The sequence below is a fragment of the Zonotrichia leucophrys genome, chromosome 4 (assembly GCF_028769735.1).
Source record: "Zonotrichia leucophrys gambelii isolate GWCS_2022_RI chromosome 4, RI_Zleu_2.0, whole genome shotgun sequence".
In the NCBI taxonomy this organism is placed as follows: Eukaryota; Metazoa; Chordata; class Aves; order Passeriformes; family Passerellidae; genus Zonotrichia; species Zonotrichia leucophrys.
The window spans coordinates 5199198-5214586 of record NC_088173.1 but is presented as its reverse complement, the minus strand read 5'-3'; the positions used below and the strand labels follow the sequence as shown (position 1 = coordinate 5214586).

General features: G+C 38.0%; 1 protein-coding gene across 2 annotated transcripts in view; it reads right to left on the bottom strand.

The window, feature by feature from the left end:
* LIMCH1 (LIM and calponin homology domains 1) overlaps positions 1–15389 on the bottom strand; it is a 174422-nt gene that overhangs the window by 90772 nt on the left and 68261 nt on the right. For both annotated transcript variants that reach the window (XM_064710318.1, XM_064710319.1), the window contains exon 3: positions 8273–8342. In XM_064710318.1, the coding sequence (XP_064566388.1) occupies positions 8273–8342 (70 nt within the window). The remainder of the gene's footprint in view (positions 1–8272; positions 8343–15389) is intronic.

Here is a 15389-nt window from a genome sequence, read left to right as displayed (position 1 = left end):
GGTCGAGACTTTCCCAGATACCTGTGTCCTTTGCTTTTGGTCAATACCTTAAGGAGTACATCTAAGTTTAAACTCTGGAGCTGCAGTTTCAAAACTATTTTAAACTGATGGAATGGCATCTCTTTTCCCACCTTGGTGAGCCTCTTCCTTCTCTCCTGCCTGCATTTCTTTTCATGCTGGAAGATAAAGGGTATTTTTGGCCAGGTCAGTTGCCCACTCCAGCTAATATGAAAGCCAAGGCTGTCATTTGCAGGAATGCCAAATTCAGGATAGCTGAAAGCAACCATAACCTCAGGTCTAGTCTTCCTTTCTAAGGACAAAAGCTGACGCTTATTTAGCTTCAAGTCATGGACAGTTGTAGCTCTGCATATTTTAGGTATGTTGGCCTAAACACTTGCAGTACACCAGCTCAGTGCTTTTCTTTATATCCTCATTGCAAACTAATCAATATTGCAATAGAAGGCACACAAAAATTGCAGGTGCCTGGATAAAACAGCAACAGTGCCACATTCCCCACAGGACACAGGTGGCACATTGACAGACTCAGGGCATCCAACTCCTTCATTGAAAATTCCTGAAGATGGTACACGTCTCCAGAGCATGTGGTATTTGCCAACTATGTAGAGAAGTCATAAGCTTCAACAGTGGGATTTGTTTTGAAGAGTATAAATCATTGCTCAGAAGGCTCTTTGTTTCCCAGACAGCAGCTCAAGGAAGGCACTGATCCTTCACTTCATTAAGTGGGAATTTAAGCTATATGGCAAATGGCATTGATTTGTTAAACTATTATATTTTCTGATATTTACAGATAGTTAGAGATTATTTTTCAAAAGCTCGCTATTTCTGAAATACTCACTCACCTGAGTGTCATTAAACCAATATAATGCAAGTCATGGCTGAACTTGCAGAAGGACTCCAGCATCTAAAAGCAAATCTAGCAGTTATTCCAGTAGGCAACGTACATTTTTCATGGCTACAAAATGAGCCCTTCCTGGAAGCCAGCTGCCCTCCCCAAACCAAGAAAGACCCTGTCATCTATAGTAAAGGTTAATGCAATGATAAGGTCAAGCTCACATTTCAGCTGCCTAGTATTATCACTTCATCAGTAGCATGTTTTTCTTTTTGCTGTTTTCAAATGTTATCCCTTCAGTTTACTAAACTTCCTATGGAAAAAAAAATTAAAAAACCCTGCCAAAAAAAACCCCCAGAAAACAATCATTATGATGTTTTATAAATAGCATCTTTGAGAAGTCACTTGATAGCCCTAAAACAGGTAGACTCTGCTTTTAATCATATACTTTTTCCTAAAACATGCTAAGGCTGGGCAGGCAAAGAGTGTCTTCATACAGCAAAAAAAAAAAAAACATTCAAAAAAGGACATCCTCTGCAGTGACCATCCCCTCTTGGTTTTATCACAGAAAAGGTTCCCCTTGCCTCCAAATTTGCATATTAATGTTCTATATTATTCATTGGGAATAAAGCTAATTATAAACCTACTGATTAAACTCACAGGTGTTGGGAGAGCAGTCTAAAATGAGACTGTGAATGACATAGGAATGCTTGTGATATTTTTGTAGCTGTTATTTATTATTTGTATTAACATACTGTCTAGGAGTCCTGGCCATGGAACAGGACTCATGGGGTGAGGTGTTAGATAAAAACAGACTAACAGATGATTCTTGCCACAAAGAGCTTACAAGTATTATTAGCATTTGGCCAAACCAAGTCCTGACATTCTCAGCAGCAGAGCTCAGCAGGCTGAGGGCACAGCTTAAGCTTTAACATGTGAAAATGTTGCACCTTTGAATCCTAACCAGTCTAGTTTTAGAAGAGTTCTCAACATGACAAAGTTTGCACATGTCCACAGCAGCTATGGATCACAGCCATCCTGCACAAGTGTCCTGCAGACATTTACCCATCTTGGCTGATGCTGTTCTGATCCAGCAAGGAAACTGTTCAGAGCAGCCTGGGTACTGAGAGACTTCATCTTATAACAAAGGATAAACTCCTGGACACTGGCAGAGAGGGCCAGTATCCTCAGCATGACAAGGAGTGGTCTCAGCCAACAAGCAGCTCAGCTTATTGAGTGCACTGTGAGCACTCCAGCCAAGGAAGCATCCAGAAGATGGGACTTTAGGCCAGCAGTGAGGTTGGTCTGCCAAAGTCCTGGCTGGGTTCTGGCTGGGGCCAGTGGTGCAGAAAGCACACAAAAACACCTGAGGGATCAATAATGGGCAATTTGGAAACAAACAAGGTTCTTAATTCCAAGTTTCACCTCCAGCCATCATAAACACAACACTGGAGCTGGTTGCTGAGGAAGGAAGGGATTGCCCATGGATGTCAGGGACAACTCATGAGCCACACAGAGGTGGTGAACATGAACACTACTAGGAGTTGGTTAAACTCACTTCTCTGAGGGTGTGTGTTACCGCTAAATGCAGCTCAGACCATCACAAACAAATAAATAAGGTGGGGTCATTTACCTCCCTTTGTTTTGTTTGTTTATTTTTCTACAGTACATGCCTTTTATTAATTTCCCATTATTTCAGCCTCTCTGCATGCATACATCAGATTATAGTACAACTTGGCAGCCAGGCAACACAGGCTGAACCCAAGTGAAGCAGTGGAATATGTCTCCAGTACATTTGCTGTCAGATCAATTATTAGTTTCCAGCATCAAATGTTTGAGAGTTTGGAACCAAACCCAACACACCAGAGTAAGCACAGCCATTTCAATCAATAAAATACTAAATGAGATGCCAGCATTGTATTTTCCATTTGCAATACTAGTTTAAATGGCAGGAGAGCAATGCTTCCAGGACAGCATTTGTATGGTTAATTGGAAGCAATAAAACCCTTCAATTCAGTTTTTAAAAGAAAAATAGCTGAATTTCCATATAAATTTTTGAGTTTTATTTGTTTGCTTCTCATTTTCCCCCCGATACTGCTTTTTCTGTGCTTCCTGCCAAATTTGAACTGATGACTGTTTTCCTCTTCTGCGATGAATTAGCTACAACTTCACTGCAGATTGTTCCACACAGATTTTGATTGCAAACAATGTGCTTAAGAAACACCTGTTAGTTTGCTTTTATACTCTTTGTGTAACTTAGAAATGTTTATGAATACAACATACAGCTAAATTCATTTAACAGGAATTTCATAAGGTAATTCTGTCCAGCTCAGATGACACCCAAGGCAAGAAAATTTAAATGGAAAATGAATTTGAAGGCAGTCTAGAAAGCTAGGGAAGTAAAAAACCCAAACAACATAAAGAATACAAGGACATGCTACTAACCATTATTTTTTTTAAGGATACTCTTGCTTTAGTAAAGAGATTCATTATGTAGTACACTATGTGATGAGCCAAAGCACACAGTGCTGCTCTCATCTACTGGCTAGATCCTAAATATTGCATTCGTCAAGCATTCAGATTTCAGAACTGAAAGCAGGCACAAGAGGTGTAGAGAAACCAATTACTATTTAGCAAGGAAGATCCACAGAAAACACGGCAGAATGGTTTGCACAGTATTTTGCTATGCTGGTGACACTTTGTTTTACATCAACACTCACAAAAATGCTTTTGGAATGTGAGTGCCAAGAACTTATTGTTTTTAGATAGACAGGAAATTTTGCTTCTGTTTACTTCACATGTACCACAACTTACACAGCAAGACTTTTTTTGTGAATACAATTGTGATGGGAAATGAATATGTTCAGCAGAGAATAGTAGTGCAAAACAAGAAAACAGAAACGATCATGTATTATGACTCTATATATTACAATAGGAGCAGGCTTTTTCTAGAAAGAACTAGAACTAAAGGGAGAGTGATAAATTTAAAAGAAAAAAACCAAGATGAAAATTCTTAAAAAAAAATTAGTAACAAGGAGGTATGAATGAAGAGAGTGATAAAAATAATGCATATTGGTTAAAGTTTTGTGTATTTATCTTTGCTAATTATTTTTAACTGTGTGAGACACACTATACTTTATTTGGGTCTTGTAATTTTATTTTGAGGTTCATACCTGCATGAAGAAACAAGATCTCATTTGCTGAACTTAATTAGTAGCTCAAACTCCTGAAAGCTAACATAAGGACAACATTTCCTTGAAATAACATATATGTAGAAAAACCCCAAACTTACAATTTGTGCAATATTACAGCATAAGAACAAGCTACCAGCACCAGCAGACAGATAGCTGTTCTTATTAAGGGTAATAGCAAGCTCTCAGAGAACACTTTGCCAAAAGAAACTTCCTGGGAAAATAATGAGGAAAAAAAACCCAACCCTGCTTTCAAAGGAACAAGCTTTCTTAAGCAGTACATTAGGCCTCTGTTCATCTTGGTGCAATAACCATGCAACCAGGTGACTCCTGCAAGTCTATTTTTTCCAGTGCTATATCATACATATGTCACAAAGTTAAGGACCATAAACAAACTGAAAACTGGATGCCACAGTAAACAGATCTTTTATGCAGTAGTGCTGAAACATGAGCCAAGATGCAAGCTAAAGTTCATCTCTCCATCTTTGTCTTCACTACTTCCTCCTATTATATGTGAGAATCGTTCACACAGCCTCTGAAGTAAGTGTCTGAGCTCCTGTGGGGATTGTTCAAGGAACTGAAGTAATGCTACAAACTCCCCTAAATCCTGTCAAACAAAAGATAAGGCAGAAGCCTTTTATTTTCTCACAGAGTGACATTATTCAGGGACAGGAAGCAAAAGCTGGAATCTTTTTAAGGGAAAAATAAAGTCAACATACAGTAGTTAGTATTATAGAGCAAACCTTATCTACGGCGATGCTGGTAATTTTTCATAGAATAGATAATAAGGTCTAGAGGTACAAAATTACAATTAGTAGAAACCTTAAAAATTAGTTGTATTCACTGTGAATGTCATACAAAATGAAAGAAACCAACAGCAACTCACTCAAAAAATTTGCTGGTTTTGTAAAAGTTGTATTATATTCACTGTACTCTAATACACCTTTGCAAGTCTTCTGCAGCTCCCGATGCTTTTTTAATACTTAGCCAAAACACTTCTCCAGCCTTCTACAAATAAATACATTAAATGATGGTTCTAGAAACCTGACAGTCTTAGAACAAAGATGCTCAGTATCTATTTTTTCACATGAGAAAATTTCTTCTGCTACTCCTACCTAGGCCTAATATGTTCTTTAAAAGCTTTGTGAATTTGCTTTTTGGTGGGAGCATAAGCTTTCAGGATTAATGAATACTGAACAAGAATGAGAAAACACTTCATCAGATTTAATACTGTAAGTCTGAATACCAAAGCTGTGGTCCTACATTTTCTTTCATTAAAGCAATGTATCATTTCTGCTGTGATAACAGAAGCAGTCGGCACTTCTGGAGATCAAAGCAAGTTACAAACAAGCCTGCCAAGCTGAACATATGTAATTCTATATGTAATGCTGCATACAATCCACATCCTGACTTAGACTTGCAACTAGACAAAGATCATCTTTGTGTATTTATACAGCCTGTGCTAAGTACGGTGGTGTTCAGATCCTTGAGTTCTTACTTTAACACCACAGCACGATAACTGATAAATTTTACTTAAATGACTGGTGTTCTGGTCTGCAAGATCTGCAAATAAATTATTCCCTCTTAAAATACATGAGCAAGTCACTGGTCAGAATTTCAGAGTAACTGCAGATTCATCTAGTTTTAAATGCCAGGAAAGATTTGAAGAATTCAGTCTGTCAACACTGAACCAGTTATACATAATACTTACAGAAGTGTTGTGAGAAGTCACTCAAACATGAAATATAGGCAAAATTTTTACACCTGATAATACTTCAAAGTGAACACCTCAGTGTGTGTCTGATATGGCCTTCAAGTTTACTGTTATTTTCCTTCAATAAAGGACACTTCCTAATTTTTCCTTACCATAACAAAGGAGAAAAATAAACTATCATTGGAGAATTAGAGTCAAGTAGACATTTTGTAGAGCTACATAATATACAACTATTTGTGTCTCTAGAGGTTAAGGATGAAACAAAAGGCACTTTGAGTACTCCACAATTACTCATAAGTTTTTGCTCCTACTGTGTATAAAAGAAAACATACCTATTGTCTGTCCTAGTGAAATAAAAACTTATTCTATCAGATACAGGAAAGAAATTGATTCTGTTACAGTAATTCAGTTACACTTTTTAGGCAGAAGCAGAATCTAGGATTTAAAGCATGTATCTCATGCAAGGAAGAAAAGGTACTGAAGCTTTCACAGCATTTCTACTTGTACCTGAGGAAATCACACTCACTGGGGTGAAATAACTGGAAAGAAGTAACTATTTAGTATGTCAAGCCAACCAAAACTAAGATAATAAAGAAAAATTGGCAACTAATAAGGGAATGTCTCACATGTAGGGTCATACTACCTGGGAGGTATAACTGCTTCTGGACCATAGTGTCAATATTTTAATTTCTTTTTCAGATACATAGGCATGGTACAGGTTAGTGAAAAGAATACACCCTGTGCTCAAATACACCCCTGATGGCTGTACTTTTAAATAATACACCATAAATAAGCATAACAGACTAGATAGAACACTTGATCCTTTTAATTCACATGCAGTCCTTAAAGCAGCCACTTACTCACCACTGTAACTACAAATGGCAACAAAAGTCAGCAGGTATGGAACCAGATGTCTTGGAAAGCAAGGGGAAATTTTGATTGCTTTGTTTGGAGCAATTCATTCACAGAACAGTACATTAAAACATTCATTGGTAATGTTCAATAACTCAAACAGTGAACTTTTAAAATAACCTAATTATTTATTAGGAAAAAATACTAAGAAAAGAAGTTACTAAAGGAAATCAGAGGACACAGGTACAGAAGTAAAAAAGTGACTTTACAACACAAAAAAAGATTTATTGTATCATTAGTAGCCTGAAAACTTCTTTTTTTATGATGCTTTGAAGATACACATCTTGCAAGAGAGCTCTATCTCAAGGAATGAGAAAAATACACACACATAATGACTTTTTTCTATGTCCTTCCTACTATAACCACCTTACCATTGGGATTTTACATATGAATAAGGAAAAAACCCAATGTAATTCAATATCATCTTCTTAAAACAGTCATAACAAAAATTGAGTCTTTCCTGAAAGCGAGCCAAGGAAAAGAAAACTGCACTACTGGTACTTTTTTCAGCTGTTTATATCAAATATTCCTTTCAAATAGGACAGCAAAGGAATAAAACTAGATGGGTTTTAGAAGCAAAAGAAAGGCACTCAAGAAACTTCAGAGAAAGGGTGGTGGGGATCAAAAATGAGATTCTACCAGGCGGTATTCATGCAGAAATAGCCTTGTCAATCTACATGTTGATAGACCCAGCCTCAAAGGCTATGCAACAGCATTGTAGAGCTAATTTAACAGCAAATGTAACATGGTTTCTGATACACTGAAACTTTTTAATGTTGTTTATACAAAGAAACCTTAACTTCAGCTAGTATCAACAAGTAATATATTCTGAATCTTGTATACGCCACAGTAAGAACACTGCCAGAACACAAAGGAACCACGTATGCACATGATGAGTCTAAATAGAGGATGGCCACCTTCCACGTGCTCAAGGACCCAATTACAGCTGAAGGTAAAATCAATACAGCCATATTTCTATGTGGCTAATCCTTTTAGACCCATTCCCACCTTCTGCCCCACCAGCAAGCACAGGATTGTGCCACCATTTGAGGTGACCCCCTGAGCACCCAGCGCTCCTGGCAGCCCATGAGCTGTCAGCACATCCTCTGTGGTCTCCTTGCTTACAACAGAGTCTGGACAAACTTTGGTCTGCCCTTAAAGTCAACATGAAACAGTTCCCCAGATAGTCCCAGAATGAATGTTATCTGCAGACTATGGTATTCTGGGGAAAGGGAAAATGAGACAAAATATACAAGTACAGTTTTCTTCCTTTCCAAAAACTATCTTTTTGTGGTGGTGGCTTCTAATGCATGCATTCCAGTTTTTCTAAAGCTAGTGCCACAACTGAGAGGTGATATATAACCAAGAAGATCATCTTCCTCTAAAAATATACCCTGACACTTGAATACTGCCTACTTCTGGAAAAAAAAAAGACTGAAAGGTCTTAAGGTGACTACACAGAGCATTCCAATTTCAGAGGGACTGTCTGAGTTTACTAGGCTAGAAGAGTTCAAATTACAAAAATAACTGCTTTATGAATCCCATAGTCAATGTCAAGGTGCAAAAAGCAGGACTGAAACATTTTCCTCCATTTGATATACTCACCAAACCTGCAATGGGGGTCGGCAGTCTGTTGATCTTTTTTACCAACCCTGGCTTTATCGCATTCAGCAACCTGTTATGAGAAAGGAATATTTTATGAGTGGAAAGTCATAAAATCCAAATTATCAAACATTTTCCCCCACCATATAAGGATTTCAGTGTGACTAGAAAAAAAGAATCTCCCCTTTCTCCCTTCTGAAAACATATATGGACACCCAAATTTGATCACTGAAATGGAGACTATCCACAGCACAGTAACGCAATAGTATTTATTTTAAATTCTAAATTGATCTAGATCACGTCAGTGACCCAGACAGACTCTGGGTGAATTTTGACACATCAGACTGCCTTACCTGTGTACAGGCAGATCATGCCTAGAAGGGCCTGAGAACAGAAACCTAGAAGGCATCCAGCTATGGCAGTTTCTGCACTGCAGGAAAGTGAGAAAGGATGTCCACTTTATGGGTGGCCTGTCTATTTTTTTCATCTTAAACTTGAAATTAAATGCCATTCTTCCATATATTGTGTTGAATGGAGGGCCCCATAAATCATAAATGAGAGAAGAAAAATAAAAAGGGAATTCATAAACCTCCCATCTCATCATGAAAACACCAGTGACACTGCAGCTGAACACTGTTCAGTGTCCAAAGATTAGCAACTCTCCAAATCTAAGTTCCTCACCACCCATGAGCATGCTATGAGATGTGCTGACATGGCTCATTGTTACAATACTCAAAAAAATGACCAAGCCTCTAAAAGGGGGAAATTTTAATTGTAAAATCCTGTTGCAACAAACACTGTGTCTTCACCACCCTTCCCCCAAGAGAAAACCATAATGCCTTTTATCCAAAGAAAAATTCAACCAGTTCCATCCACTGGGAAGAAAATCATCAATTCAAGACCTTTGAAGGGAAAAAATGATGTCTGTTTAAATTTAAAACTCTCTGAAAATTAGAACAGCTCCATGGAACAGAGGAACCTCATTTTGAGCTGACATGGTCTCCATTCAAGAGAAGACTCCTCTGGCAGCTTGTTGTGGTAGTAAAATTATTCATATTTAATATTTCAGAGGTGCTCCTGAAAAGTTCATCCAAATGAGAAGAATATTCCTTTCAACTAAAGCTAACAGTCTGTGATGGTTTTCATCACAGACTGTTAGCTTTAGTTGAAAGGAATATTCTTTTTTTTTTCCTACTTCTGAGTTAGGAAAACAGGCAGTGCACCACTGCTCCGAGCTCCACCAAGAGCCATCTCTACACTGTGGCACATTATTTGTTGCTTGATTCCTTAGGACTGTGCAGTTTACAAGTTCATGAAGGTTTTCATCCCTCCTGTAGTGCACATCTGGCTTTATGAACATTGAAGTGATCACTTTTCCTCACCTCTTTCCCTTTGTGTCTCCCTGAAACAGTTTATAGGTTGGGTTTCTGCAATCACTTGGACAGAACAAGAGAGCAGAGTGGGAGATTCTCACTTTCCTATAATCATAGTTAGCAAAGCTTTTGTTCCACTTGTCCAAAATTGTATGCATGTTATTACATTCTTGAAGTTCCCACATCTCCAACACCATCCTCTATTGGGAGTAGCATCAAAACAGATAGGAATGATACCTTTGGGAGTTGGGGGTATTTTTTAAATATTCTTGAAGTTAAAAAAACTCTGTCACCCAAGCTCATAGAGATGGCTGTACTATTCCTCTTCTGCTTAAGGTAGAATCTAACAGCAATGTCCAATGTCCTAAAACCAAATGAATTATTATACTTTTATTTAAAAAAAAAATCACTTTCCCCCATTAGATTAAGAGAACACCAATAAAAGAACTGCCTATCTTCTAGAACCATTATTTTATTTCACAGATGGAAAAAGAATTATTTTTTTTTTTTCCCCCAGAAGATACTATGGTACTTTTTAACCTCACAGAGCAGCAACTTTATAAAACTACTATTTTCCATTTAGCTGCTACACCAGGCAATTTAAGATATAATTTTTTTTTTTTTTTTTGCCAGAGGACTTCTTTCCAAATACTGTAGCTCTCTTGTGGTTTTAATTCTCAGTCTGCCTATTCAGTTTCAGGAAAAAAAGAATGTATTAGCTAAAGCATCCCATTTTCTTTATTACTCAAATGTGAATGCATCAGCACCATAACCAATATTGCAGGTGCAGATTAAAAGTCATAGGCAATAATAGAAAGCAAAATAAAGAGTTCTTATTGGAAACCTCCAATGCCAAAACCCATTCTAAATAAATCTTCAAAATGGCTTGTACAGACTTCCCTGTGAAATACAGGAGAAGGATAAATTGAGAGGAAGGAAAGGAGTAGGGAACAAACAACATTTTAGGTCACCATTTGGAGGCTGAAGAGAGAGGAACTAGGATGGGGCAAGATGGAAAACCCTGAGGAAGGAATTAAAATTATTATTAAAAAGTTTCTCTCCTATTAGAAGCATTTCTAAGCAGTCTGGCACCGAACCCTCCAGGACTTGCTTGCTGCAGAATATGTCAAAGGGAGGTTTCTTCCAGAGCAGACTGTCTGCTTCTGACTTATTGCCTCATCTAGAGCAACAATCCAGATGCCAAAATTTTGAGTGGTTTAAGCTTGCTCTGCTACCAAGCCAGCTGAAAAGTTGTGCTGTTTGTGCAGGGTCTCAATGGTTGCCCACACTCTCACAGTTAGTGTCCATCCCAACTTCTCAAAAATCCACTAAATATACCTCTTCTGACATAGGCCTCTATACAAAAACTAAATTTTCTGTGCCAATTTAGACTTTCATAGAGCACGTGTCTAGGTATGTAAAGTTTTATCAGCTCTGTGAGTTTCTGTTGAAATACTGAGCAAACAAGACAGATCACCATTTTGCATTGGGGACCTGGCACAAGATCCTTGGCCATTGCCCAAGGGACAGACTCTGCAGGTGAACAAAATCCACTAATTCCACCTTCTCCTAGAAGCCCCTGACAACTGCAGTCCCATGCTTTCTTGCCCCACCAATCCTTACCAAAGGGGGCCTTCTGTCCCCAGCCATGTCCTAGTTAAAGAGTTTCCAGGAGAGAAAACCTGCACCACATATCTTCCTCTGGCATCTACAGCTCCAGCCTGTGCGCTCTTCCCCAGTCCTAATCCTAATCCTTCACTCATTTTGAGCCAAACAATCCCACCAAACACCCAAAAATCAATAATCCAAACCAGGATACAACTATGAATTTTCAGGCTCCATGCACAAAATCCAAGTCTCTACATACATGCATGACCCACTCAGACCCTTCAAGCTTTCTGTGGGGATTTCTGCTCACCACCTCTAGCACTTATGCACCTGGGCTGAGTCAGAACAACCCTCTGTTCTTCTCAAAGTTCTCTTGCAATTTTCAGTCCAACACAGAGTAATTAAGGTTGGAAAAGACCTCAAAGATGACCAAGTCCAGCTGTTAAGTCAGCACTGCTGGGGATGGTAACTCAATCACTTCCTGGGCAGCCTGGTCCAATGCCTTACAACCTTTTCGGTGAGAAATTTTTTTCTAATATCCGATCTAAATCTCCCCTGGAGCAACCAGACACTCATCCTCCCTTTCCCCTGTGCCAGGAGCTGGCTTGGCGCACAGTAAGACACTGCATAGAAGCTAAAACCTTAGACCTGGCCTACCACCTTATAGAAACAACAGGGCATGATGGAAGTGGAAAGCTCTCTAGTCCCAGCATAGGGAGATGCTAGGTCACTTCCTTCCCCTGATAAAAACCAGCTCTCACAGCTACGGGAAGAATCAATGCTCTACTCATGCTGTCCCCAAGGCTTGGCATTCCAGGAGATAAGGTATCTCCATAGCTGGACAGACAAGCTGAAATCAGTGCTAGCCACCGTGTGACTAATTTATTATACCTTCCTGGGGCTTTTTATCATGAGTTAAGAATTTGAAAAACTTCTGCCAGGAAGAAGACGTTTCAGGCAACAGTTGATAAAAGCTCTAATGAAAAGCACCTATAAACTGCCCATGAAATTCTTGCAAGAAAGCGTCAGTTACAAAAATAATCAGAGGATGGCTGCCAAAACCCAGCCTCCAAAAAGACCTCAGTTCTAGGAGGAAATGGAAGAGAAGCATTTTCAGAGAATAAGAAGAAAAGAAGGGCTGAAGTGATGTGTGCTCACAGATCAATCCAGGCTGGAGGGAGAGGTATCCAACAGAGCTCTTTGCTCAAGTAACAGATCATATTCCTAAAAAGAAAAGCTGACTAATGATCTGATCTAAAAGTCAAAGGGCATTTCATATTTGAGAATTCAGGAAATTCTATCCACAGTAAACCTTCACAGAGAGATTTCTCCCTTCAAATCAAGTTTTACAGACTTACATTCAAACAAGCAGTCTTTCAGCACTTGATAATTATTAGCCTAGACAGCTTCAGTATCCACATATTTTTTAATTCAGGGTCTAGTAGCAGCTCCAAAATGCCCCCAAATATTTTAAAAGGACAGAAAAATCCACTATTAGTCTTAAAGATGAACAAATCACCTTGAAACAGTGAATAATGAAAAGTCAAAATATTTTGTTGCAAAAGACATGGCTAAGAAGTTTCAAAATATAAACATGTTCCTGAGGTCACAAAAATATTTTTGGGAAAACATTCTTGAGTGATTGCTAATGATGCCCCTGACATCATTTATTTAGAATCAGATGAACAAGGTGTTTTTTTTAACAAGCAGGACAGAACTGCCTTTGTCTTATGAAGGGCTTACGGTCCAGTCTAATATGTAAAACGTTAATAAAGACCTATGCAAATATTTAGTATTGAGAAAACAATATTCCAAACACAGGACTGCATTAGTCTTGCTCTGCCAAAAACTAAAAATATGAACAAAATAGAGGCCTTGCAAACAGCTCAAGAAAGGCAACAGGGAAGAAAGTAACTTCACAAGCTGTTTATATACAACTTTCAATCACAAGGACTCATGATGTGAAGAGCATCTCATGCACCTATAAATTTACAATTCATGCATAGTTTTTACACTAAGTAGCAATGGCCATGGATGTGCATTCTAAAACTGCTAAATATTCTTTCTTAAACATACACTCTTGAAAAGCTGAAACTTCTCACAGGATTACTTTGCCTTGCATTTAAGCAACACTCCTTTTGAGTGGATCAGTGCTCCACAGTCTCCTGCCCTGTCAATAACTAAGCATCAGTGAAAAAGCTCTACTATTCAGTCTGCAAAAATGCATTTTTGCATTTTTAAACATAAATACAAGGAGAGGTCATTCTGCCTGTTTAAGCATGCCCCTCACTGTCTATTCCCCTCTTCTCATCACAGGCTTAGCATTACGGTTTATGTTACCTTTGGCCCCTCATCTAAACTGTATTAATATATAGCTCTTCATTAAGAAACAGCAATAAAACTTACAGATTAAGGACTCTGTATTCATATAAAACTATTTCAAATGTCCTCACATGAACCTAAATCTTAATGCTTAATGAGCCTTGGGGCCCATCTCTCAAACCTGGCAACATGCCAAATTCATGATGCTGACAATGTTTTGGCTTTACAGCACGGAGCCCTAAAACCACAGGAAAATACCAATTCCTTCTCACCTCAAAGCATGGGTCACACTCAAAACTTGAAATATGCCTATGAAACTCAAATTCCTTCTTGATTTCCAAGAACAGAAAAGTCAAGCAAAATAGTAATTAAGCATAAGGGCTGGGCATCCACTGACTTCTCCACTGCTCACGACACAGCCAAGTGCTGAACTGATGCCAGGCCCATAGTACTGACAGACAATTAGAATGATATATCTGAAAAATCCTATCACCTACAAAGACTATTTGTTTTCCCCCACCAGATGACATAAGTGACATTAACTTGCAAGAAGAAGGACTGAAACACCATATAAACAGCAAAGGCTGTTCTACATACCTCACGGTGCCACTGACTCTGAGCACAACAGTTTTATTATTCCACAGCATTACACTTGTGCGGATCTGGCACACGGCCAGCCCTTGTTGACAACTGCACTTATGTCAGCTCAAAGCTTGGTCAGATGCACCAGAACCAGGATGAAAAAATGCAGCTCATTCATCACCATCAACATGAAGAACACAAGTTAAGGGGATTTTTTACTTGTAGAAGAAAATAATTATCATGACAGAATAAACTATAAATTCCTTTAAGTAATTCTTGGTCATAATCACCTTCAGTTTGCTCAGATTTATAGTAACTTATCATATTTGCTTTAAATATTATTAAAGTAATCTATGTGCATTACTAATTTATCATCTTTTTTATTTAAAAGTAAAATCTAAAAACTTTCTTGTACTTTTTAAGAGCATATATTCAAAGTATGCGCAGCTGAAGAGAAGTGCCTTTTCTATATATTATCCTACAGGAGCTAAAGTGTACAAAGTGTACTTTTTTTTTTAGTTCACTGTATGCACACAATTTTACCAAGATAACTTAAAAACACTATAACATATTTGTATTTCCTCTTTCAAAAAACAACATAAAAATTACAGAGTCAAAGAATAAGCATAGTTTCAAAGAATAATCATAGTTTCTGCACATTTTACGAAGTTACATAATGCCACGTGCTAATAGATAAAATAACTCCCTAAAAAGCTCAGAAGACCTCGGGAAACTGCTCCTTAGTTGGTTTCCAGAACTGCACAGGAAGGTGACATCCATCTTTAACCACATACAGTTAGTCTTTTTTCATTTTTATATGGGTATGATATGCAGTGAAATATTTATTAGAACTTTCATGCTTGAGAAAAATCAGATTTATTTTGCCTGCATGTGCTGCTATAAATTGATTTTAATACATACATAAACCAGACATGCAGCTAAAATGTTCTACATACAGAACTCAAGGTATTACATACAATCATGATGTTGTTACACTCTACTGCAAAGCCAAATAATTTCTGCTAATATCCAACTGTTTTAGTTCATTGTTTAAGGTCTTGTGCCCAGGATCCATATCCCAATTGTTGTTGTTATTTTTCTTTATGGTCTGGTCCTGTTCCTGACATTAGAATCTCATTACTACTAATACAAACTTTCAGGCTGACAGGATTACTTGATTCCAGAGAAAGCTTGAGAGAAAATATGATTCCAATTGCATGTCAGAAGTTCTTAGA